This window comes from Notamacropus eugenii, chromosome 2 (genome assembly GCF_028372415.1).
Source record: "Notamacropus eugenii isolate mMacEug1 chromosome 2, mMacEug1.pri_v2, whole genome shotgun sequence".
In the NCBI taxonomy this organism is placed as follows: Eukaryota; Metazoa; Chordata; class Mammalia; order Diprotodontia; family Macropodidae; genus Notamacropus; species Notamacropus eugenii.
The window spans coordinates 212,423,769-212,448,425 of NC_092873.1; the positions used below are offsets into that span (position 1 = coordinate 212,423,769).

General features: G+C 36.3%; 1 protein-coding gene across 2 annotated transcripts in view; it reads right to left on the bottom strand.

The window, feature by feature from the left end:
- Window positions 1–24,657, bottom strand: part of PTPRK (protein tyrosine phosphatase receptor type K) — a 739,357-nt gene that overhangs the window by 322,275 nt on the left and 392,425 nt on the right. For both annotated transcript variants that reach the window (XM_072643296.1, XM_072643295.1), the window contains exon 6: window positions 20,716–20,890. In XM_072643296.1, the coding sequence (XP_072499397.1) occupies window positions 20,716–20,890 (175 nt within the window). The remainder of the gene's footprint in view (window positions 1–20,715; window positions 20,891–24,657) is intronic.

The following is a 24,657-nucleotide window of genomic DNA, read 5'->3' on the forward strand; positions in this document are numbered from 1 at the left end:
GGAAGTTTCATGGAGGAATAGAATGAATGACATTAAACACAGAAGGACTGATAAGGAGGCAGGGAGGGTATAACAGGCAGAGGAAAGAGTTCAAGGAAAGGTGTGGCCATGAAAAATGGTTAAATATGTGCAGGATATAGAAAATCATCTCATTTCACTTGATCTTAGAATATACTGAAAGGGTGTATGGTATAATGAGTGCAGACTCAAGGTAAGGAAATACAAGTTCAAATAATGGATCTGATGTTTACCATCTGTGTGATATTTGGCAAGCCACAAATTCTACCAGCTTTACTTTTCTCGCTGATAAACGACAGAATGATAATATTTGAACTGCCTGTCTCACAAGGTTGTTGTGAAGACAGTAGTTTGAAAATCGCTACTTAATCAGATGCTACTCTCATTATGTGGAGAAAGGTTATATCATAAAAAGGGAGAAATATAATGTATTGTCAGATTGTGGACGGCCTTGAAGGAGCTTGAGTTTGCTAATAATTTGGAATTTTGCTCAGTAGACAAAGTTATCTATCTTAGGGTCTGAAAAACAGTAGTGACATGACAAGACCCATGCATAAAGTAGAAGCTTGGCAGGAAGGAAGATGTATTAGGAGGCCACTGGAATAGTCTGAATCAATTATAATAAAGGCCAAGACTAGAATGATTGCAGTGCAGAAAAGAATGGGGAGATATACATGACAATGAGACCCTGTATTAACTATATGGATACTATCTCAAGTTTTATGGCAGCTGAGATATTGGGAAACTATGTCTTACTATTTTAATTAGTGCTATTATGGTATCAGAGATATTAAGTTATCACTTTTAAGGCAAAAAAATAGCAAAACTAGACTGCCTGTAGACATTTCTTTGATAAAGAAACACTATGCCTAACACTATTTTGTTTTGTCCAAAATATGATTAAGGGAACAAAAAAACGGGGAAAAAAAGATAATTTCTAAAAAGATAATTGGAAGGAATTGAAAACAGGTTAGTCAAAGAGTAAGATGCAAAATACATTCTGACACACACATACACCCGCAAATAAGGTAAATGGATGGCAAGCAGAATGATTCTTGAGGTAGCCAGAAACACTGCAAGTCATCTTTTATGTTTATTTGCCCAGGAAAAAATGAATGGCACAAGAATGCCTATTGCCTAGGGATTACATTATGCAGCTGGATGGACAGGTAATATAGCATATATACAGCACACACGCAAGCATGCATGCATGCACATGTATGTGCATACACGTGTGTGCATATGTATAATATGCATATGCATATATACAGATGTGTGTGGTTTGCCCAAACTTACAGTTAAGTAGTCCAATGTTCTCCTTTTGATAACTTAGAAAATTAAATGACTTACACAAGGTCACTGGATAATAAATATAAGAGCTGGTAATTAACCCAGGAATGCTGGCTACTGTTCTACTCTTTCCTGACATGAGCCTACAGTTTGGATTACTGTATTACATTTGTGAAACACTGGTATTATTAAAATACATTATTATGGTATTATTAGACCTTACAGATTTTCAGGTAAAAGTTCCTCCCTTATAATATATTCTTACATTAATTTTTTTCTAAAGTTTCAAAACATAGAATACTAGTCTCCAAGTAACTGAAATTGAAAATCACCTAAAGCAAACTGGAGAGGGAAATGGCCAAAGTAAGCAGGCTATAACACTTTTATAAAAAAAAGAAAATATGAAGGTGTAACAAACTAAAGGATATCGTCAGGAAATGATGGGCAAAAAAAGAAGACAGTCTGGTCATGTGATGAGGGATGACCAATCCACACACTCTGTATTCTTTTATTATTTTGGAATGTTAAAAAAAAATAAATAATGGAAATGGGATGCTGCGTAACCACCCCCCTCCCTCTCCACCCCCTACCCCACATGCTCTTTGGCAAACTTAATGAGATAACGTGGATTACAGCCAATGTGGGTAGCCATGGTGACACTGGAGGGAATATCCTCATCAATGAAGGCACGGAGCCACTGACATCTGAGTGAATTGAGTGTCTGCGTTTGTGTGTGTTTGAAATTCTCATCACATGATGACTGTATGGGCAGGAAGGACAGCGAGCACATAGTACATACATTTTACCAGGTTTTGGAGGCAGTTTTATCAAGAAAAGAGAAAATGACTGGTTTGACATGACTGATCTGTGTGAAGTACATAGGTTTCTTTTAGTGAAAGGAGAGCCCAGAAAGAAAGAAAAGCAGAGAATTCACATGCAAAAAGAGGCGAGTGGGATAATAATCACAGCAATGCCTCCCAATGAAATTTCAAACACACATATATACACACACGTAGAAAAAAGATACATAATATGTGTGTGTTTAAAGAGATATGCATGTATATGTGTCTGAATGTATATATCAGAAATACAGAAATGTATACATATGTATCTGAAATGTACATACACACACACGCACTCACAAACACACTTTGATATGAACATGAAGGCAAGAAAGATAAGTAAAAAGGAGAATCAGTCTGATGGGAGGTTAATAAGATGAACGTGTACCTGAAAGCATGAAGGGAAATAATAATAGTGCTGTTAATAAGTGACAGGGAACATACATAAATTAGAGAAGGCAACAGTTTATATCTTACTGAAGCATGTGATTGTAATCTTCATGAAAATAATTTTCTATCCATGTCAACAAGAGTCGATTAAAAAAATAAACAAAGCTTTGTAAAGAACAAAAGTTGCTATTTCTATCTTTCTATAGCTGTAATCGGAACGAAACGTGTGACTCAAAAACACTGAATTTAAAAACTTTTATTAGAAGTCTCCTACATGTAAGATACTCTGCAAGACACCGGGGATGGGGCAAAAAGTAAATGTCTTGCTCTCAATTCCAGAGGAAGGGAGGGAAGGGGGGACCTCACATATGTGTTGTTTGCTTTTTTATTTCATTTTGTGATTTCTTTTCTGTAGTGGATGCCCAGTGAGGAAACGAAATCAATTCACATCAATGACCACTCTACAATTTAATCATTTCTGAGAGTTGTCCTGTCCGCACAATTAGTGGATTAGCAGAGGCTAAACTTGAATCCAGATCTCCCTAACTCTGAAGATGGCTCTTGATTCACTAAGCCAGGTTGTGTCTCATAGATAAGTAGTATTAAAGGGTAACTGTATTAGGGAGCACTGGAGAAGCAATAAGAAGGGCTTGTGCTGGTGAACAGAAAAGGCTCTGCACAGGGAGTAAATCTAAGTTTAACCTTAAAAGTAGATAAAGATTCTGAAAACTGACTGAGAAGAGATTAAATTCCAGGCATGGAAGCATGACGTGTCTGAAGATAGAGAAGTAGAAGATAAACTGTGAAGTCTGAGTAAAAGCACTTAGTCTAGGTTTGTTGGAATGCAAAGTTAATAAATAAAAATAATTGTAAATAAGGTCAGTAAAGTAGATGAGAATCAAACTGTACGGCATGTTAAATGAGAAGCAGAAGAATCCATATTCCATGCAAGGTAGACACTAATAGTTTTTGAGTAGGTGAATGACATAGTCACACCTGTCACTTAATCAATCAATTACCCCTAAGCATTTATTAAGTGCCTAGTCTATACTAGACACTGTTCTAAGTGCTAAGAACACACACAAAAAAAATGAAAGTCCCTTTCCCCAAAACTTATACTTTACTGGGGGGCAATACAGCAGTCACGAATTTTTTTAAAAACTTCTTTAAAAAGCTAGCAGAACAAACACCAAGTAATTTCAGAAGTGGGATGCTAACTAGGGAAATGAGGAGAGATCTTGCAAAGATTATTTGATAGCTAGAAAAAGAATTAATTGAAGAAGGAAGAGTCTTATAGAAAGACTAGGAGACTATAACCTACACCATGAAAGGGAGTGGTATAGGCTTGGACTAGGATTGTGGCTGCATGAGTGAGAAGACAGGTTCAGACATAAGACAGAGGTAAAATTGAAAGTACTTGACAATTCATTGGTTTAAAGGGACTGAAGGGAAGGAAAACATGAATATCACTGCTACAGATACAATCCTAAGTAACTGGGAGAATAATAGTAACAGAAGCAAAGAAATCTGGAGGTGAACTAGGTTTTGAAGCAAAGATGGCAAGTTCTTTTTGAATATGTTTGGTTTGAAGATCTCTGGGTCAGTGAATGAAGAAGGGATTACCCGGTTGAATCCTAAAGTTAATAATGGAAGGACTGCATCTAAGTAAAATACTTTGAACTTTTAGAGTTGATGAGTCACTGATTCTGCATAAAGTGAAATTAAACTTTAATTATGTATCTATACCTTACTGGCAATATCTGACAACAGACCAATAAGAAATAACAACCCTGTAAGCTATCCCCTCTTTATTCACTAGCATGACATTCCATTGGTGATCATTTACTTTTTAAACACTTTTACTGCCTTTTTCATTGTCTCCTGAGTGAGTCCATTATGATTTTTAATAGCACACTCCTCTCTGTCATCCCTAGTTGAAGATATTATAAGTATCCATTAGTATAAATCAATTGTAAGTGAACAAGCATTTAAAATGCAAGTGATGAAGGGGGTAAGGGATGGTTAAGGGAGGTGAAAGCATTTCTACCAACACAAGTTTTGCCATCTCTTTCAAAATTGTTCTCAAATAATACCACAACCAACATTATTAAAGGTCACCAACATAGTGCAAAGCACATTTTTAATGAGATAAATTCAATTATAATTGCAGCAACTATTCTAGCCACAATTTAGACATAGAATCCAATTATCCATTTCATTTTCATTTACACCTCATGGGTGAGATCATTTATCATGTTTCATGATAATGATCAGAAGACACATGGAAAGTGATTTCTGGAGGTAACAAATTACCTACCGTATTAGCATAGCTTACAAGAACCTGTCAACAACTACTATGCATAAATATAAGGTAATTAAATCTACAATGTGCAGGAGTGTTTGATATGCTACTTGCTTCTTTAGCAGCTGCCAAAAATCTGGGTTGCTAAATTCAGTGTACCAGTTTGTCTGCCTAAGTATAGTAATTTAGTTCTTCATGACAAATCAGGAATCATTATACCTCACGATCACCAATAGGTAGTCGGTGTGCCATGACTCAAGATCTGGAGATGAATCTTTCATCATCTCACAATATTACTTCTTGCCACCAAACCATCCATCATACTGCTGAGACAGCTTGGAATGATGGTGCTGGACCCTCACATTACTGCTCCTTGAACTCTGTCTCATCCATCTTTTGCATCATTCCTGATTCACAGCAAAGCACCATTTCCTGGCTACAAAACTGAGTATGAACCTGTAAAGCCTTTAACCTACAGTGCCACTCTAATAGTAATTGATTTTTCTTCATTACAAAGCCACTGTTCAAAAAGACCATCCCCGGGTACCGAAGCTGAAAAACATTAAAACAAATAAACAATTCTAACGCTACTATACAGAATTTCATTGGTTTTGGGAAGGCATCTCCTTTTTTCCTATGCTAGTTGAAAGTATTTCATGATTAGTGTTTGTGTCATATTGTATATTTAACACACAGAATAGAGAAATAAAGTAAATTATGACAAGTGCTAATTCCATCACAAGCATAATACAAATGTAAATTAGCCTCCATATAGTTAATAAACTTTTATGTAAAAGTACAAAATGTTGAAGTTAGCCTGAACACAATGACAGAAAATAATGACTCAAATCTGCATGTAAGCATTCATGTGAACATTACTTTTAAAAATAAGCTTTGTTTCAGTGCACATATTGTTAAAACAACCTTCATAGAATAACACTGGTAACATGCTGGTTTGTGTACCATAAACTACCCCAGACTAAAGTGTTTTAATTCAGTTCTATCTGAATGCTGTTATAAAAGTTTAATAAATCAAAATGATCAAAATGCTCCCAGTGGCAGATTGGAATCCAGTTTCCAATTTAAATTCTCTTTAATATACGGCTTCTCTGACATCTTGCATTTTCTGCCATGTATGGTGAATTCCAAACATCTCCCTTTTCATCATTACCATGCATCAACCAATCCAAGCATCAGAACAGTTTTCTAACATTCCTACACAACACAAAGAGATGCCAAACCTGGTGGGGGTTTTGCAGAAGGGATGCAATGACAGGTAGGAGCTCTTTGTCTACCTTCAAGTAAATATTTTTAAACCACCTTCTGAAATCAGTGACATTCAGCCAAATTGAGAAAAGTATTAGCTGTAGTTTGAAAGAGAAAAGATCCCTTGTTTTCAACAAATAGAAGAAAACATGTCTTTACAGATGGACTGGAGGTATAATTATCAGGAGTAGTAAGTCAAAGGACAGAGGTAGAGGGGAATTCTGCTGAGAAATCACTCCATTGTTCTGGAACATAAAAGTTTTCACAAAGACTAGGAAAGGATTTTCATTTCACACAGGCTATTCTGAACCAACTATGACTGGAAGATAAACAGAAGTAAATCAAAATAATTTTCTGTATACCACTACTCATGGGGTTCTAGTCTGACCCGCAAAAATGAACCATTAGTAAACTGATTTTTAAATTTATCTCTGGTGTGAACAACTATTCTGAAACCTAATCATCTATTTGACTATGACCTTTGATCTTTATCAGATGTATAACCATATAAACATACAGGGCTGAGTATAAAATAGAAACTTACATAATATAAGCAATTTTTATTCACTTTCACATTTCTGAATTCTGAAATTTCAGCTTCATTTTTCTCTCAAACCTACTCCCTTTTGGCAGAAAAGATCTTTTCATCCTTTTCTAGATGCTTAGGACAGCACTGAGACCTCTAGCAAAGTACACACAGGAAAATATTTGTGCTTCAACCAGAATGTTTCCCAATTCTTCCGATGCTCATGACTGTCTCTCCACTACCAAGTAGCAGAACACCAGCACTTTCTTTCTTCAGGGACCACAAGGGGGAACTTTGACTTGATACAACTCAAGACTTACTGCATTATAAATGATTCAAAAATATTTTGAAGACAGGACACAGTTATATAAAGGTTGGCCAAAGAAGCACCATGGTAAATGGAAAAAAATTAGAATTTGAAGACATGAATTTGAGTTCTACTGCCTCCTACCTTTAAGAGTGTGGACAACTCAATTCTTATTTTTCTCACCTCCCTTATGCAACGAGAAGGTTGAACTAGATGGTTCCTTCCACATTAAGCATTCTATAATACTGTTTGCTGTTGTTTGTCATTCCTGTCATTCTTGGGTTGGGGAAGAAGTCAGGAAAGAATCAGTGAAATTTATGGCATATCCAGTACCCAGGAGGTTACAGATCACATTCACAAGTGAATTTGATCTACACAACAATCTTATAAAGGAATTGAAATAAGTAATTCCTCGATTATTACTTTACATATAAGGAAACCAAGTCTCAGAGTAGATAAATAGCTTTCATAAGGTCACTGTTAGCAACTGATAAAGCTATACAGTTCAAACGTGTTTTATAATTCCAAGTCCATTTACTAATCATGTGACTATGGCCAAGTCACTTTCTGAGCATTTCTTCCCCTATAAACGCTATAATAATGCTTATTGTCTTACCCAAGTGTCAGGGCTATTAGGAAAATCAAATGGAATAGTGGTTTAAAGAGTTTTGTAATCCTAAACCTTTAACGCTATCCCCATTCCAATTCACCAAACTCTCTCGCTTTCATCATTCACCACTTACATCTCAATTTTTTAAAGAAGTTCTGCTAACTACTGCATTGTAATTCTTGTTCAGTTTGTCTGAACAAGAAGTGTCTGACCCTTCATGATCCCATGGATCACACTTGTCCATGAGATGATCTTGGCAAAGATACTAGAGTAGTTTGCCATTTCTTTCAACAGTAGAGTAAGGCAGAGATGATTAAGTGACTTGCTCAGGATCACACAGCTAGAAAGCATCTGAGGCCATATTTGAACTGAGGTCTTGCTCACTTCAAGCCTACAGCTCTATTCACTGAGCCATCTAGTTGTTACAACTACTGGTAGAGCAGTGAGCATATACCAGTGCTAATATAAAAGCTTCAGTGGTTCCTATTGCCCATAGGATATGTACAAATTCCACAGGCTAATAAGTTTTTCTGAAACACTTTGAAGTCTTCCATTATCTCATCCCTTGTATTACATGTATGCGTATATATTGAAAGGCAGCAAGCCAAAACAGAGAGCTAGACTAGAGAGTCAAGAAGCCCGGGGTTCAAATCATAGCTCAGATACTATGTATCATTGTGGCTGTTTTTGTACTATATATTGACTAGTAGAATGTAATTTCTACAAGGGCATAAACCACATCATTTTTCACCCCAGTGTCTAAGAGGCACTGTGGTTTACTCCAGTGCTTTTTAAACTGTGGTCACAACCCCATAAGGGGTTGTGAAAAATTTGGCCACAGGAAAAGGTTTCTGAACACACAACGACCAAAATTCAATTAAATTAATTAAAAATCAAACACAAAATGAATCCGTGGTGTTTCTGGCAATCCCTGCCCACGCGGCATTTCACTTCACAGTAGCCTAGGTTCTGAACACAAAGCATGTGCAATTGGCACTGCACGTACCCTCAAGCCACGCAATGCTAACAAACACTGTTAACTTTGAATCAGGAAGAGGGGTCATCACTCGTGGAAAAAGTTTAAGAAGCCCTGGCTTAGTCAATAAAGAAATAGCATTCAGGTCTGGACAATCTGAGTTCAAGTCTTCCAGCAGCCATACAACAGCTATGTAAGCATGGACAAGTCATATAATCTCTTCCTATAGTAACTAATGTAACTTTAAGACTGTACATTAAAGAAGAATTACCTATCAACATCAGCAGAAGTTCCAAACAGACAAAAGTCACAAACCCTAACTTTAAAAAAGAAAAATTCCCAGTCGTGAGCTAGTCCAGTACCTACTAAGTACTTAATAAATTCAATAAACCACCTGGTTTCATAGGATGTATTTATCTATGTATCTATCTAGCTTATACTAAATACTTCTGCATACATTTAAGGTGTGCTTTACAACATAAGTGACTAGGGATAAGAAAACATTTTTGCTTAATTCACATACATAGCACCTATGCAGCACAATGTCATTAAATACCAGCATGCTGTGATAGGAAGGATGCTGTGCTACTTTCTGCCACTATAAGGAGTTAAAAATGTAAGTCAAATCCAGAAGGATGTTTTAAAGTAATCTGTACTGCTATATTTTCTTGGCATGCACCATCAATTAAATTAAAAATTCCTTGTGGGCAGGTGTTATGTCCTCTATCTCTCCAGTGTCTCACAGGGTCTAGAACATCATGGATTCTCAATTAATGTTGCTGCCTTATCCAGTGGAGCTGCACAGAAACCAATTGAGACTGGCATTCTTCCTTTTGCTTACCCAGGCTGTTTTCTAATTAGTCCTTACAATAAATAGGGAAAATAGGGTAGTGAGAGGAAAGTAATAAAAAATGTAAATAGCCGCTACTAGCCATCACATTGCAAAGTAAAAAGAATCCCCTTGGTTTAGTGGGATCAACTTCACCTGTTAGCACAATTCTGATACAACAGAAGAAAGGGATCAAGTCCAACTGTGATAAGCAGTTTGCTCACAGGAACTTAGCAGCAGACATTAGAAGAAATGATTCTACTACCTCTATGATCCATCTGAAGTCCTCAATGAGGGTTCTAACTAAAGACAAACTTACCCCAAGACTTGCTCAGTGAGAGAAGCTAATATATAAACTTCACTGCTAAAACTCCTCTGATCCACAGGAAATAATTTTGGGAAGACATTCAAAACTCTTCAGGAAAAATAGCATCCCCTGCTATGAAGTATTTTTATGAAAATGTGACGGAAGAATAAACACAACCTGGGGGAAACTAACTATCTGAACCTGAATGTAGTCTCAAGACGTTACAGTCATGCTATGGGCAGGGAAAGGAATGCATGTAGGGAAATCTTATATATTTCATTTAGTAAAAGTATGGGCAGTTTGGAATGATGACAGAAAGACCGAACAAACCTGTTGTTAATTCCTGACATCAGCAGAATTAAATTACAAACAAAATGAAATATTCTTAAATGAATATCAAGACACTTCATGTAGTATTATATAATGTATTCCAAAACTCTTAGTGCAGTTTTAAGCTATTAAAGTTATCAAAATAGACACTTAAGCTATTAAGGTTTAAAACTACACTAAGACTTTTGGGATATCCTGTATTCAGCACTTACATATTTGAAAATGAATGTACTCTTCATACATAAACAGTCTTCCAAGACTAGATAGAGCAATTTTAATGATAACTGGTTTTAAATTTCTACCATAGTGCACTGTGTGAAATAACAATAACTTCACATTATATTACTCACACAGTCTTTAAAAATGCATCAAACATTTTGAATGATGATTTACCTGAATGACAAGAAACTACTTTGAATGAGGCAAGACTTTCATTTTTTCCTATGTAGAACATTTCAAGAGGTACAAAAAAAAGAAATTATAAGGGGTACTAGATTTAAAATAAGCTTAAATATTGAAATATGATCAATTCTCTTCTGACATCCCAATATGATTACCATGTACTTCAGTAAATATAATTTAAAAGGGGTAACTAGAATATGCACACACATTTCACAACTAAACTAACCACCACCATTCAAACATTTTTTAAGGGTTTTTCAATCTTTGAAATGTTATCAAATAACTATTTTGAAGGTGAATTTTAAAAAATTCAATTATTTGAATTCATTGGTTTTTCTCAATAGTGTTAAAATTTTCATATGAATTTGTAAGCCTAATGCTTGTGCAACAGAAACCAATTTAAAATCAATACTGCAATAATTATTAAAATGAAGATTGGAAGATTTTCTCTTGAAATGATTATTCCACAGTGGTCACCATTTGAGTTTCGGTGGCTTAGATTGAATGTAAATAGAAATTGTTTCAGTTCTGGCCAGAAACCCTGAAGTTCTCCCTCCAAGATTGATTATTTTTTTTTGAGTAGATAAAAAAGGTGATCTTTTGTTCCATTTCTTACCTAGCCTTAATCACTTAAAGGGTGTTGCTTCAGACAAACTGAAACCTGAGAAAGACCTTAGCTTAAGTCTCTTACTGCATCCAGGGCCATCTCCAGTTATCCTGATCTGTGTATTGCCACTGGACCCAAATAACCCTAGAAGAGAGAGTGACATTTCACAGCCCTGCTGAACTTAAATCCAATTCACTTGCAAGTCAAGACTTCATCTTCCTGATGTCATTGGTCCTCTTCCAGAAAGAAAGACAAACTACAGCAAATGACAGAAAACTACAGTGTGGCAGTATGAAGACTGATTCCCCATATCCTGAAATACAGATTAGTTTTCCCTGAGAAAAAGTTACAACTTTTCAAGGACTTAATTGACTCCCTGGATGGAATTTTCTATTTACTTAAGAAGATGAAAAGTATTACTTGAGTGAAAAAGTCTTCCTTAAAGTTGGAGGATTTATGAGGACTAGAGAAGTGACCATACATATCCTGTCATATCTACCTCATTTTCATATGGAGACAAGTACAGCCACATGTAGAAATGCTCAGTGCCACTGTATCCCTCGTGCTTATTCTTGCAGTATTAGGGCAAAGGAAACCTCCTTTTGCTAATTGTTCAATGATTTTTAAGCATCTCATTTGGTTCCAATATTGTACCTGAACAGGGAGCTAGTGTTAAGTTCATCATCCTAACTAATCAACCAGAAACACTGTTAGTAAGATATCACTTAGTTCTGCAGGTCAGAGTGGAGAAAAAGGATGATTATTTAAATTGGAATTTTTTTAACTTATTGAATCAGATTAAATATCAATAAAGCTTAGTTTTAATATTAAGGGAAGCATCTTCCTTGCTTCAGAGACTAACCCTAAATTATTGAGATGCTCTCCAATTTTCTTCTGTTTCTACTAGCCACTTCTACTTCAATCAAAATACAGTGTGAAGTCCACTCTCTAATTACTATAGTCTCAGAATGGCCCCGCTCATATGGTTTACAATCTCAGCTAGCAAAAGTAGAATTACAGAAAATCATGGATAGAAAAACAGAGGGGAGAGAATGCAGATATGAACCAAAGTGCCACAAATCAGGAATAGTTCTATAAAACTGCTGGGATTGCTGTTTGGAGATGGAGCTATGTGTACAGAAAAAGAAGGCAGAGGGTAAGGAGAAAAGGACCCACTTTATAGCAGTTCTTTTTGTGGCAGCAAAGAATTGGAAATTGAGGGGATGCCCATGAACTGGGGAATGGCTGAACCAGTTGTGATATATGAATGTAATAAAATACTATTGTGCAATAAGAAATAATGAGTAGGTAGATTTCAGAAAACCTGGAAAGACTTGTATGAACTGATGCTGAGTGAAGTGAGCAGAACCAGAACACTGTACACAGTAACTGCGATATAACCAACTTTGAATGCAATGAATTCCAAAGGACTCACAATGGAAAATGCTGTCCACATCCAGACAAAGAGTTATGGAGTCTGAATGCAGATCTAAACATACTATGTTCTCTTTTTTCCCCCCTTTCTTGTGTTTTTTCCTTTTTGTTCTGATTTTTCTTTCACAAGCAGAGTCATGTGGAAATATGTTTTAAATGATTGCACATGTATAGCCTATATCAGATTTCATGCCATCTTGGGGAGGGGGAAGGGGAAGAATGTAGAAATAAAAAAAACTTTGGAACTCAAAATCTTGTAAAAGTGAATGTTGAAATGTTGAAAACTACCTTTGTATGTAATTGGGAAAAGCGACATATTATTGGTGGGGTGTAGCAGGGCGGAAGGGAAAGAAGCAGAGGGCTTAACCAGTTTTTACTACTAGGAAATTCTAAAAGCAAAGAGCCAGCGCTGTGGGCCTCAAAGACAAAAGAGAATTCAGGTGAAAGAAAAATTGATGAGAAGTGGCAAAGACATTCTTCTAAGACACTTAATAATTTAGCAAAAAGAAGTGTACTTCCATAATAATAGGGTAGGGGGATTAACAGAGGGGAGGAATTAGTCAGAGGAGGAACATGGGAAGAGATCTTCAAAGGACGGCAATGAAAGTAAGGATAAATAAAGAGATAAGGACTGGACCAGATATTTCACTGGTATACAGAACTTCTGGATAGGAGTTCTGGAGGTCATCACCTTCTTGGTAACTTATACCTATTGTATTAGAGAGTTGCCTGGGGGACTAAAAAGATTCAGTGATTTGCCCAGGGCTAAACTGTCAGTTTGAGTTAAGAGGCAGGAATTGAATCAAAATCTCAATAGTTTCAGGAGTGACTTCCCCAACCATTATGGCACAGGGAGAGAGGAGTGAGATAATTATCAATGACAAAATATATTCTTCCAAAATAAGGATGGATACATGGCTATTAAACCAAATGACATTCACAAAAATAGGAAAAATTACAGTCAGGGGCTCCAAAAATGTTATATTATGTGCCAAATATGATTTTTTTGTGATTCATTGTTATTTTATAATAAAATCAACAAAAATTTTACTAGAAGCAATATGGAAAAGTGGATAGAGAGTCAGGTTTGAAGCCAGATGTACTTGGGTACACCCTCAAGCCCAGCCTCTCATACATACTGGCTTTGAGGCCCTGGATAAGATACTTATAACCTTTTAGTTTCTACAAAAAACTATAAAAGGCTTTAAGTTGCAAAAAAGGGAAAAGGGGGAAATTTCCTCACCTAGAAATTTGTCATATTAGTAAAATTCCAATTCCAATACCTATCCCAACAAAGATTTATCAGGCTTCTAATATATTCAAGGCACCTGAATGATATGCTCATACTGCAGAAAGGAAACTGATCAAAGAGTTGGGAAACAAGTTTTATGACTTACAATACTTACAATACAATCCTAGACTATATGAGGGACAGAGAAGAATTCTAGTCCTCAAAACGTTTACAATCCAATCTGAGACAGAGGTAGATGATTGACAATAGGCTAGAGTTAAGTGCCAAGTAAGTAACACAGTGATAGCAGAAGATGACCCCACAGGCTTAGAGGAGGACAAATATTCTACTGTTCAAATAATCAAAAAGAATATGGTCTACAAACTCTAGGGCAGTGATGCTGATTTCAATTCCTGGCAAAATTCTTTAATGTGTTTTAAAACGGATAGTTAATAAAGATATAGAAATGAAGAGATAACAAAGAGCCAACAAGAATTTATTAAAAATAGGTCAAGCCAGACTATACACATTTGCTTTTTTGGAGGGGCAGGGGGATGGAGGAACAAATACAATTATTGCATCAAGAAATAGCTGAAAATACAGTTAAAATATATTATAGCAATTCTTAAAGGGAAAAAGCTTCATACTGGTTTTATAGAAAATATGGAGTTACAGGCTACGTAATATATTTAGGTGAATCTAGATCTGCACAAAAGTGCAAAATGTCAAGGCAGTCTAGTGGACTATTCCAAGGGTCTGTCCTTAGATCATGGGTTTAGGTCTGAAAGAACCTTAGAAGCCATCAAGTCTAATTCCTTTATAGACAGGGAAACTGAGGCCCAGAGAAGTTAGGTGGCTTACCCTAAATCACACTCACAGTAAGCGAATCAGAATTTGAACTCAGGTTCTCTCTTCTTATCCACATCTCTCAGCACTGTACTATACTACTATTCAACCTTGTGGTGATGGGAACCAAAGCAGGAAAGGTATAGTTGCAGATGACACAATCAAAACTCACAGGATCACAAGTCAAAAGCCAGCTGGGTCCTCAGACACTCTCTGTGCCAACCCTTTCATTTTATAGATGAAAATATAGATGCTCACAAAGAATCAGTGACTTGTCTAAGGTTATATGGGTAGTGAACAGCAGAGGTGAAATTTGAAACCAGGTTCTCTGATCTCAGAGCCAGTATTTTTTCCCCATGACCATGGAAATTAGGAGGGACAGTCAACACACTGGATGGCAAAGTCAGGGTCCAAAGAGATCACAATGGGCTAGTTGGATCAGATGTAATAAGATGAAATTAAATACTGAGTGGCAGCATGACCTAATGGACAAACAGCAGGACACAACATTGAGAAGTTCTGGGTTCAAGTCTATCCTCTGACAGATACTGGTTATGTGACTGTTGGCAGTCTGCATAACCCACTGATATTTTACAAGTAACTTTCAAAGCTGAAAAATAGTTGCTAATTTGCATTAATAATAGTCTTTCATCAGAAAATTCCTGTCTGAAATCTATAGGCACAGATTTTAAAAAAAAATCAGTTCTAAACTATGCCATAGCTTTTAAACAATTTCACAATTCAATTCAATAAACATTTATTAAGTGTCTACCATATGTCAGGCACTATGCTAAGATGATGGAAGAAAGGCTAGCTAGCAGTTCACCAGAAAAAAAAAGTCTAGGGGTTTTAGCATACTACAAGCCCAATATTATTAACAGTGTGACATAGGAAACAAAAAAAGAGAATGAGATGCTAGGTTGAGTGGAGAAAGACACAGTGTGCAGAGTCAGGGAGGGGATAATATCGTTGCAATCTGCAGAACGCACGGGAAACTCTGTACAATTCTAGACCATAATGTAGGAAGCAAAGGGAATGATTTGTAAAGTGAACAAGCAAGAGTAGCCAAGAGGGTGAACAGCCTTTTGATCCTGCTGGTTCAAGGGCTGGATCCACATGAATCCACAAGGGAAAGGACCCACATGTACAAAAATATTTATAGCGGCTCTTTCTGTGGGGGCAAAGAATTGGAAATTGGGGATTCCCACCAATTGGGGAGTGTTGTGGTATATGAATGTCATGGGATATCACTGTGCTGTAAGAAATGATGTGCAGGCAGATTTCAGAAAAACCTGGAAAATCCTACATGAACAGATAGTAAATGAAGTGAGCAGAACCAGAACATTGTACACAGTAACAGCAACAATTCAAGCTAGTGAATAATTCATCTAGAGAAGAAGCTAGGTGGCTCAGAAGGAGAGAGAACACTGAGCTTAAAGTCAAGAAGATCTGAGTTCAAATCCAGCCTCAGATACTTTCCAGCTGTGTGACCTTGGGGAAGTCACTTAACCTGTCTACTTCAGCTTCCTCAAGTGAGAAAAATGGTAATAATAATAATAATAGCAACTACTTCCCAGGGTTGTTGTGAGGATCAAATCAGATAATAATTTATAATGTATTTAGCATCATGTAGGTTAGTAATAAATAATAATACCCAGAGAGAAGAAAAGGATTAAAAGATTATGATGAGATAGCTTTCTTCAAGTATTAAGAGAAGAGTCAAAAAATGGGGAAAAAATAAGGAATAGGTGTTCTTGGTCCAAAGGGGTAGAAACAGGGGAAATGTACTAAAATGAAAAAGAAAATTTAGGCTGGATTACAAAAAAGCTTCTCGACAATAAGTGGAATGGCTGTCACAGGAGACAGCCTTTCACTGGAAATCTGCAAGGAAAAACTGAATGACCACTTGTCTTGAGCATAACAGAAACTGTTATTCAAATATAATAAATTAGTGGATCTTCTCCAAAATTTGAGATTACAGAACAGTTTGAAATGATGCCATGGGACTTTCAGAGAGGGAATGGATCACGGCAAAGTAGTCAGGGATTGTTTTCAAAGAAGTAGACCTCAGCTTGAAAGATGCATCATGTTTAGGTAGGTGGAAAAATGGAGCATGGGCATTCCAGGCAGACGGGATAGTGGAACTTTCACAACAACACACCTTAAATTACAAAATCAGAGTTTTACAAAGTGAGCTTTGTCATTCGTTGACAAACCACTAGAAAAAGAAAAGCGTACCAATGTCAGACATTTCAGCCAAGATTACATACTTTACACACTGCAATTTTTAGATACATTGAGCAAAAGCTTCTGTTCATCTCACACTCTCTAATAACCACTGTTGTCAATAAAGTTTGACTTCCACAAGCTGAAGACATTATCATTACTCAAAATGATCTGGAAGCAATACTAAAGTCTGTCAAAGTAAATTGTGTGTCTCTCTCCCCTCCCCCTCCCCTTTCCTTCCCTTGGCTGTGAGAACACATAGATCAATACTTTCCAGCATGAGAATCCAGCAGTGAAATTTTCATTTGTTACAAACAGCCACAAAAAAGTCCTAAGCATGCCCTGTCACTTTCAGTTTAGGAGAAATGCACAAATAAACTCTTACCCTAGGGTCATCTTTGACAACAGGCAATACTATGCCAACTTATATTAAAGACAATTCACATCAGTGGCCCAAAAATTTCCTTTGAAATTATCATCTTTTGTATCCATGTAACAGGATGTCAGTTTTAAAGTGCCACTGAGATATAGGACCTGTCATTATGGTTAATTCTCAGCAAAGTTTTAACACCAGGATAGCTGATCCCTGAGGGGATGTTTTTGCTTAGCAATATTTGTTTGGTATTTATCAAGATAAACATGGAAAACTATGAACAAGCTATCATATGCATTTATTCAGGTATATAACAGCTAGTGATATGTTTTCTTTAAAAATTGGCATGTGTATAAATATATATGTGTGTACAAAAACTCATGTGAACATATATGTGTTTGCTGGAGTCAGCTCAACTCAGTTCAACTACAAACCAAGGCTTAAAGTATTGTTTTGCTAAGTGCTTTCACTTAAGAGAGAAATGGAAAAAATATTAAAAATATACATTAAACTTAAAAGTGTGTGCTGAGTATATATTTTTTGAATCAAGTGATAAACATTTACCAGCACTCCACTATTTGTGTACACATGTACACATACAAATGGTCACCCAAGTCTCACTGAAGTTTCAAGCTTTAACATGATTTATCCTTTGATCCAGCAGTACTATTACTAGGTCTATATTCCAAATAGATCATAAAAAAGGGAAAGAATTCACATGTACAAAAATATTTATAGCAGCTCTTTTTGTGGTGGCAAAGAACTGGAAATTGGGGATTCCCATCAATTGGGGAATGGCTGAACCAGTTGTGGTACATGAATATCATGGGATACCACTGTGCTATAAGAAATAATGAGCAGGCAGAGTTCAGAAAAACCTGGAAAACCCTACATGAACTGATACTAAATGAAGTGAGCAGAACCAGAACACTGTACACAGCAACAGCAACATTATGCAGGGATCAATGATCAAACATCTCTTCTCAGCAATACAATGATCTAAGACAATTCCAAAGGACTCATGATGGAAAATGTCAGCCACACGCTGAGAAAGAACTTTGGAGACTGAATGCAGATTGAAGCATACTCTTTTCACTTTTTTTTGTTTTTTCCTTTCTTGTGGTTTTTTCCTTTTGTTCTGATTTTCTTTCACAACATGAAAAATATGGAAATATGTTTAACATGATTTTACATGTGTAACCTATAATCAGACTGCTTGCTATCTTGGGAAACGGGCAGGGCAGGAGAAGAAAAATGGGGAACTCAAAATCTTACAAAAACTGTTTTTATATGTAACTTGAAAAAATACTATTCACTGCAAAAAAAAAAAAACTGCACATGATAAAAAGCCTGGACTAGAGCTGAAAAATCTGGGTTCTGTAACTCTTCCATTGACAGGCTGTGTATGGCTACACTTTTTCAGTAGCCCTCAGTACTCATTTACTTCACCTGTAAAATGGGAGAGTTAGGCAAACAATTTCTAATGTTCCTTACCAGAAGAATTTATGAATTCTGTAGACAATTCACTCTGTGCTTACATCCAAGTACATTAAATTGTGAAATATGTAGGTAAAATACTCAGTCAATACTGCCTTAAAAAGTCAGAGAACCAGATCTTGCCATATAGTTTTTCAGTTTTAGATAATTAAATATTTAATGGATTGTCTCTCTCAAGGGTTAGAATGCATTAGTTATAGCCACCTTCACCCCTGCACAAGGCAACTATGCCAGATTTCATTGATTAAAAACGTGTTTGCATTATGTGTCAATATCCACTTGGACAAAAATAGAAATAGCATAAGTCTCTTTTTGAGCAAATTAAAAATTATTTATTTTTTAATGTCACATATTTCATTACTACAGAAACATCTGCTGAATAGCTACAGTAACTATTAACCAAGATTAGCACAGTTTCCATAAAGGTAGTTTAAACTAGGATATTTGGATAAAGACTCCAACAATCTTCAAGATCTTGTCAATAATACATTCCTCAACAAACCTCTTTCTTAAGTCTGTTTATATGGAGACACTTTCATCTCTTCATTAAAGACAATTTTCCCTTTTAAAAAACTTGTCACTATACTCTCAGAGTCATCACTGCTCTTTCAAATGTCTCTGTCCACAAGCTGAGTGATCATCAGGGGAATTTACACACATCCACACAGCATATTCTGAAGATACAGTGAACATGACAACGTTACAGCATAATCACCATATTTACATTGGAGATTATCCACAGCCAGCTAGTAGTAGAGGAAAGCTGGGAGGAGACTATGATCAAACACTGAAAGGGTTTAACTGAAGAATCCTAATTATGCATATAGGAGAGAGAAAGAGAATACACTTGTATCTAAGTGTGTGCTTAACTTAACAGGATATCACCAATAATAACAACCAACAATATTTCTGGAATGTTTCTATTTTGCAAAGAGCTCTTCATCCTTTATCTCATTTCAGCTTCACAACGACAAAGTAAGGGAGGTAGTATTGGTAGCATTTATCCTCATTTTACAAAGGACAAAAGACAAGTTCAGAGAGATTAACGTTTCCATCACCACAGAGCTAGCAATAGGGGTAAGATCAGAACCCAGAGGTCCTATATATGTATATATATATATGTATATATATATATATATATATATATAGTTATGTATCCATATCAAATGATGACCTTCTTTAGTGCAATGTGGAGAGGGAGGTAGGGAGTCAGTTCAGAACTTAAAGTGTAACAAATATTAAATTAAATTTTAAAAAAAGATTAGAACCCAGATCTTCTCAACTCCAAATCTAGCACTACACCTCTACACAGTGGTATCTCTCCTTAACATCTGAATCTTTTACTGTTATCCTATGTAAGGAAATCTATTCTCCTCCACTAGTGTTTATGATAGAGTTAATTGTACAGACAGGAGAGCAGAAGGTTTGTTTGAAGTAGAGCCACAACCAGGCAGAAAGGCAGCTGTTTTACTCACCTGCACACAGGACTATCTAGGAAATACCCCATGAAACAAAGGAGACCAATGTTACTAATATACAGATTAGCATATGCAAGTTGTGTGGTAGCAGTGTAGTAGTATGGATGGATGTGCACTACCAATTCCTACTGTTTCACTTGGTTTTCCACATATTTCTTGCGTCTTTTCCCACCAACTGAATGAAATAGTATAATGGTTGGAGCAGGATAAAGCGAATAATTCACATGGGGATAGAACTCAGGGCCTTGACTCTGCTGGCTCAGCAGAGATTTGAATAATACAGGAAAAACTATTTGCACTTAAAAATGTTTTAAATATTTATTTGTATTAATTTTAATTTCATACAACTTCATGATAGCAAAAGTTGGCAATGCATTTGATATGCTTATTGCAGTTTAAAAATTAGATTTTTAGTGGAGTGACTACTTTGACTACCAAACTTTAAAACTTCATCCTTAATTTTTACCTATGAAAATTTCTATACTTTTGCAATGCTATTTTAATAATGCTTTGAAGTGAAATCAATAGATTTGAAAATGAACAAGCAAATGAAAAAATCTAACCATCATAAGTTATCTGGAGCTCAAAATGTGTTATTTTTACAAATAAAAAAAAATTCTTACCATACCTCTCACAATTAGCTGAGCAAAATTGGAAACTCCAGAACCTCTTTCTGACTGAGTTACACAGCGGTACAAATCTTGGTCAGTTTTTGTCACTTCTTGCAATCTAAAGGAAGCAGCAAATCTTCTATGATTGATATTTTTAGTCTGGGCCACTGGTATATCTTCTCCATTCCGCCTCTGCAGATAGAAATCAAAAGGTCAAATTAAAGCAGAAAGTATTTAAGTTATTATTTTTAAAAGTCAAAATGCATTAAGTCTACTATGTCCCAAGCAATGAGTGGGAGGATATAAAGCATAAAACAAAAACATACAAACAACAACAAAAAAAGTCTCTGCTAGAAGGAGTTCTCCATCTAATATGAGAAACAACATAAGAATGAGTATGTCGGAATAAGATAAACTAGAAAAACCGCATAAACTGGAAATAAGCACAGCAGAAAAGGTACTAGCATTAATGGGGATGGAGAAAAGATTCTGCAGAAGGTGGGACTTTAGATGATACTTGAAGGACACCAGGAAAAGTAGAAAGTGGAGATGAAGAAGAAAGTTCTAGGCATGGCAGTAAGCCAGGGAACACATGGAAGATTCTAGAAATAGAGTGCCATATGTGAGGAATGGCAAGAATGCCAGTGTCACTAGATCACAGCGTAAATGGGAAGGTGCAAGTTGTGCACAGGGAGAAGAAATAAGCACTGATTAAACACTAACTATAGGCTAGACACTGTGCTTTACAAATGTTCCTGTATTTAATCCTCACACAATCCTAGAAGATAGATACTATTATCCCTCCATTTTACAGTTGAGAAAATGGAGGCAGATGTGAAGTAACTTGTCCAGGGTCACACTTCCTAAGTATCTGAAGCCACACTTGAACTCAGGTCTTGCTGAATCTAGGTCCAATACTCTATCCACTGTATGACCTAGCAGCCTGGGGAGCAGAAGATGGGAAAGCTAGGAAGGGAGCAAGTTAGGAAGAATTTTTAAAAGCCAGAGAATTTCCTCTTTATTCTGGGAGGTAATAATGAGCCACTGGAGCTTACTGAATTGGGGGAGAGGTCAGAACTGTACTTTAGGAAAATCAATTTGGCCCCCACAGTGGAGATAAAGATGATTCGATTGAGGAAAACCCTGAGACAGGAAACCTAATCAGAAAGCTATTGCAATAATATGAAAGGAATGTGATCTACATCAAAATGGAGGCAGCGTTAGAGAAGATAAAAGGGATTATAGTAGAGATGTTCTAAAAGCAAATCCATAGGACTTGGCAACTGATTAAATATGAAGAGTGAAAGAGAATGAGGAGAAGATAATAATGCCAAAGGTACAAATGTGGGTAATGAAAATGGTGTTACTTCAACAGTAACAAGAAAGTTTGGGAAATGAGAAGACTTTGGGGAAAAGATAAAGAGTAGTTTTGCACACACTGAGTTTAAGATGCCTGCAAGACATCCAGTTTGACAGGTGTCCTAGGAGCCTGGAGATGCAAACTGCAGGTCAGCCTAGATAAGCAGAATTAAGAATCATTTGCTCAGAGATGATCAATAAATTGACAGGATGGGAAAAGTAAAGCAAAAGACACAGAAGGAAATGAGTAAGAGAGCCCAGGACAGAGGCTGGAGGGACATCTAATGAATGTGACCTGGATGCATATACAAAGACACATACTATAAAGACTAAGGAGGAACAGTCAAAACTGGTTGGAAGAGAACCATGAGAGATTACAGTCAAAAGTGTGTGTGTATGTGTGTGAGAGAGAGAGAGAATATCAAAAAGATGGTAATTAACAATGTGAAAGGCTGCAGAAAGTTGAAAGATGAGAAATGAGAAAGCTCATTATATTGGGGAATTTAAAGATAATAAGTAACTATGGAGAGTCATTTGAGTAGAATGATGAAGTCAGAAGCCAGAAGGCTAAGAGTGAGAGGAAAGGAAGTGGAGACACTGAGTGAAGAAGGCATTCACATGGGACGAGAGACATCATACAAAAGCTAGGAGGGATACAAGGACCAGGGAAGAATCTGTAGCAATGCTAGTGAGGGAGGGAGGAGGGAAGCATCCGGTAAGTAAGGAAAGAATGATTATTAGTCAAAGAGTGGAGATGACAGACTGGAGAAGATGAGAGAAATGGAATTACTTGTGCATGTAGAGATGTTGCCTCCTCTATACCCAAGGTTATAAAGGTAGCAAACCATTTCTTTCTCACACTTCAGTGTTACACTCAAAAACTTTCTCCCTAATATCCATCCTTCCCCTCTCATACACTTTATTCACTCACTGAAGAGTTTCTGGAAAAAAACAATTGACCCCAGGAAGTAATGGGAAGTTATAGGAACAGGAGTGGTAATAAGGGAGAAAAAGTGGTTTCCAAGTTAGTTTGAAAAAAAAATGATCGAGGTTTACAATCACATAATTAACCACATTATGACCTTAGCTACACTGAGGTGAAAGAGTAAAACTATTCAAACAATGCTCGTTCTCCACCTGTGGGAGAAACAAAGGTACATCAAATTAAGGGTTTATTATAATACTTTAAGATCAAATTCATGATATAATAGAGCTGTATATGGTCATGTGTTGCAAGCATACTTTATAGTAGTGCATTGTTGCCTCTCATAAAATGTGTGTCATGCATTTGGGGACCACTCTCAAAGACCAGTAATATCACCCAATTGTCATCACTTCATGTGCATTACATCATATTGATCATATTTAAGATTTAAATTATGCTTACTGCTTTGTTAGGTTAACAACTCTGGGTTAGACCATGTTCTTGAAATTATTAAACCAAACTAACTTATGTGCCAATTTTCCAGGAATACATTGCATGAAAAACCATATTGGAGAACAAGAGCATATTTTCCTTTTTACCTTCTAGAAATGGGGAGTTATCAATCCAGTGGTATATCATTTGAGCTATTACTTGTAGATGTGTTTCTCAAACTTTTTGGTTTTAGGACCACTTTACACTCTTAAAAAGTGCAGACCTTTCCCCAAAGAAGCTTTTCCTTATGTGAGTTATGTACTGATATTTATCACTTAAAAATTAAACATCTTAGTATTCTCATGGAAATAGTTTTGATCTCATAGACCACCAAAAGTATCTTAGGGGCCACACTGTGGAAACTCCTGGTCTATAGAAAATGATGCTAAGAAATTCTCTCCACCCCCCACAACTCTCTTCTACACCTTGACCCTTATAACATCAACAGCAGCCAACTTCAGGCTGTAGAAACCTGAGCCCCTACCACCTCTACCATGTACTATGCAACAGATAACACTAAACTATGGAAAATTCAACAAAATGGGTAGCTATGGTCAGTTGGGTTTTTTTGGGGGGGGGAAAGCAACTGAATATAATTTTCTGTTTTCCATTACTTTTTGCTATTCTAATTCTTTCATAATTTTCTGGTATTATGTACCCCTCTTATACAGAGGCCATGACTTTTAAGTTACATATAATGTAAAATGGATGCCTTAGTTATTTCTTCCTGAACACACTGGGGAGTGGGGGGAAAAAATCTAGTACCTCAGTGATACTTCTTGATGCTAGCTCTGAATGGTCTTAGTCTAGATTTAGCCATTTGTTGAATAACTTCGGACAGATCACTAGAATGCAAGACTTGCATTATCACACTACAAAAATGGAAGAAAGGAAAAAGGAACTGAGGGATACAAGGAACTAGGAGGCATTATATGAAACAATAAGCCTCCATATCCCAATGGGCAGAAACACATCTATAGTACTCCTAGTTAAGATTAATCCTTTATATAGAGTATTGAGTTCTAAATTCAGATTTTTAAGTTTTAGTATAGAAGACTGTCATTTAGCTACTGAGACACTAAGTAGAACTACATCAAAATAAATGTAATGGAGAAATTAATCCAGAAAGACAGACAGAAAAGAAGTCGACATGCATTTATTTAGCTTATAGAGAAAGATAGAA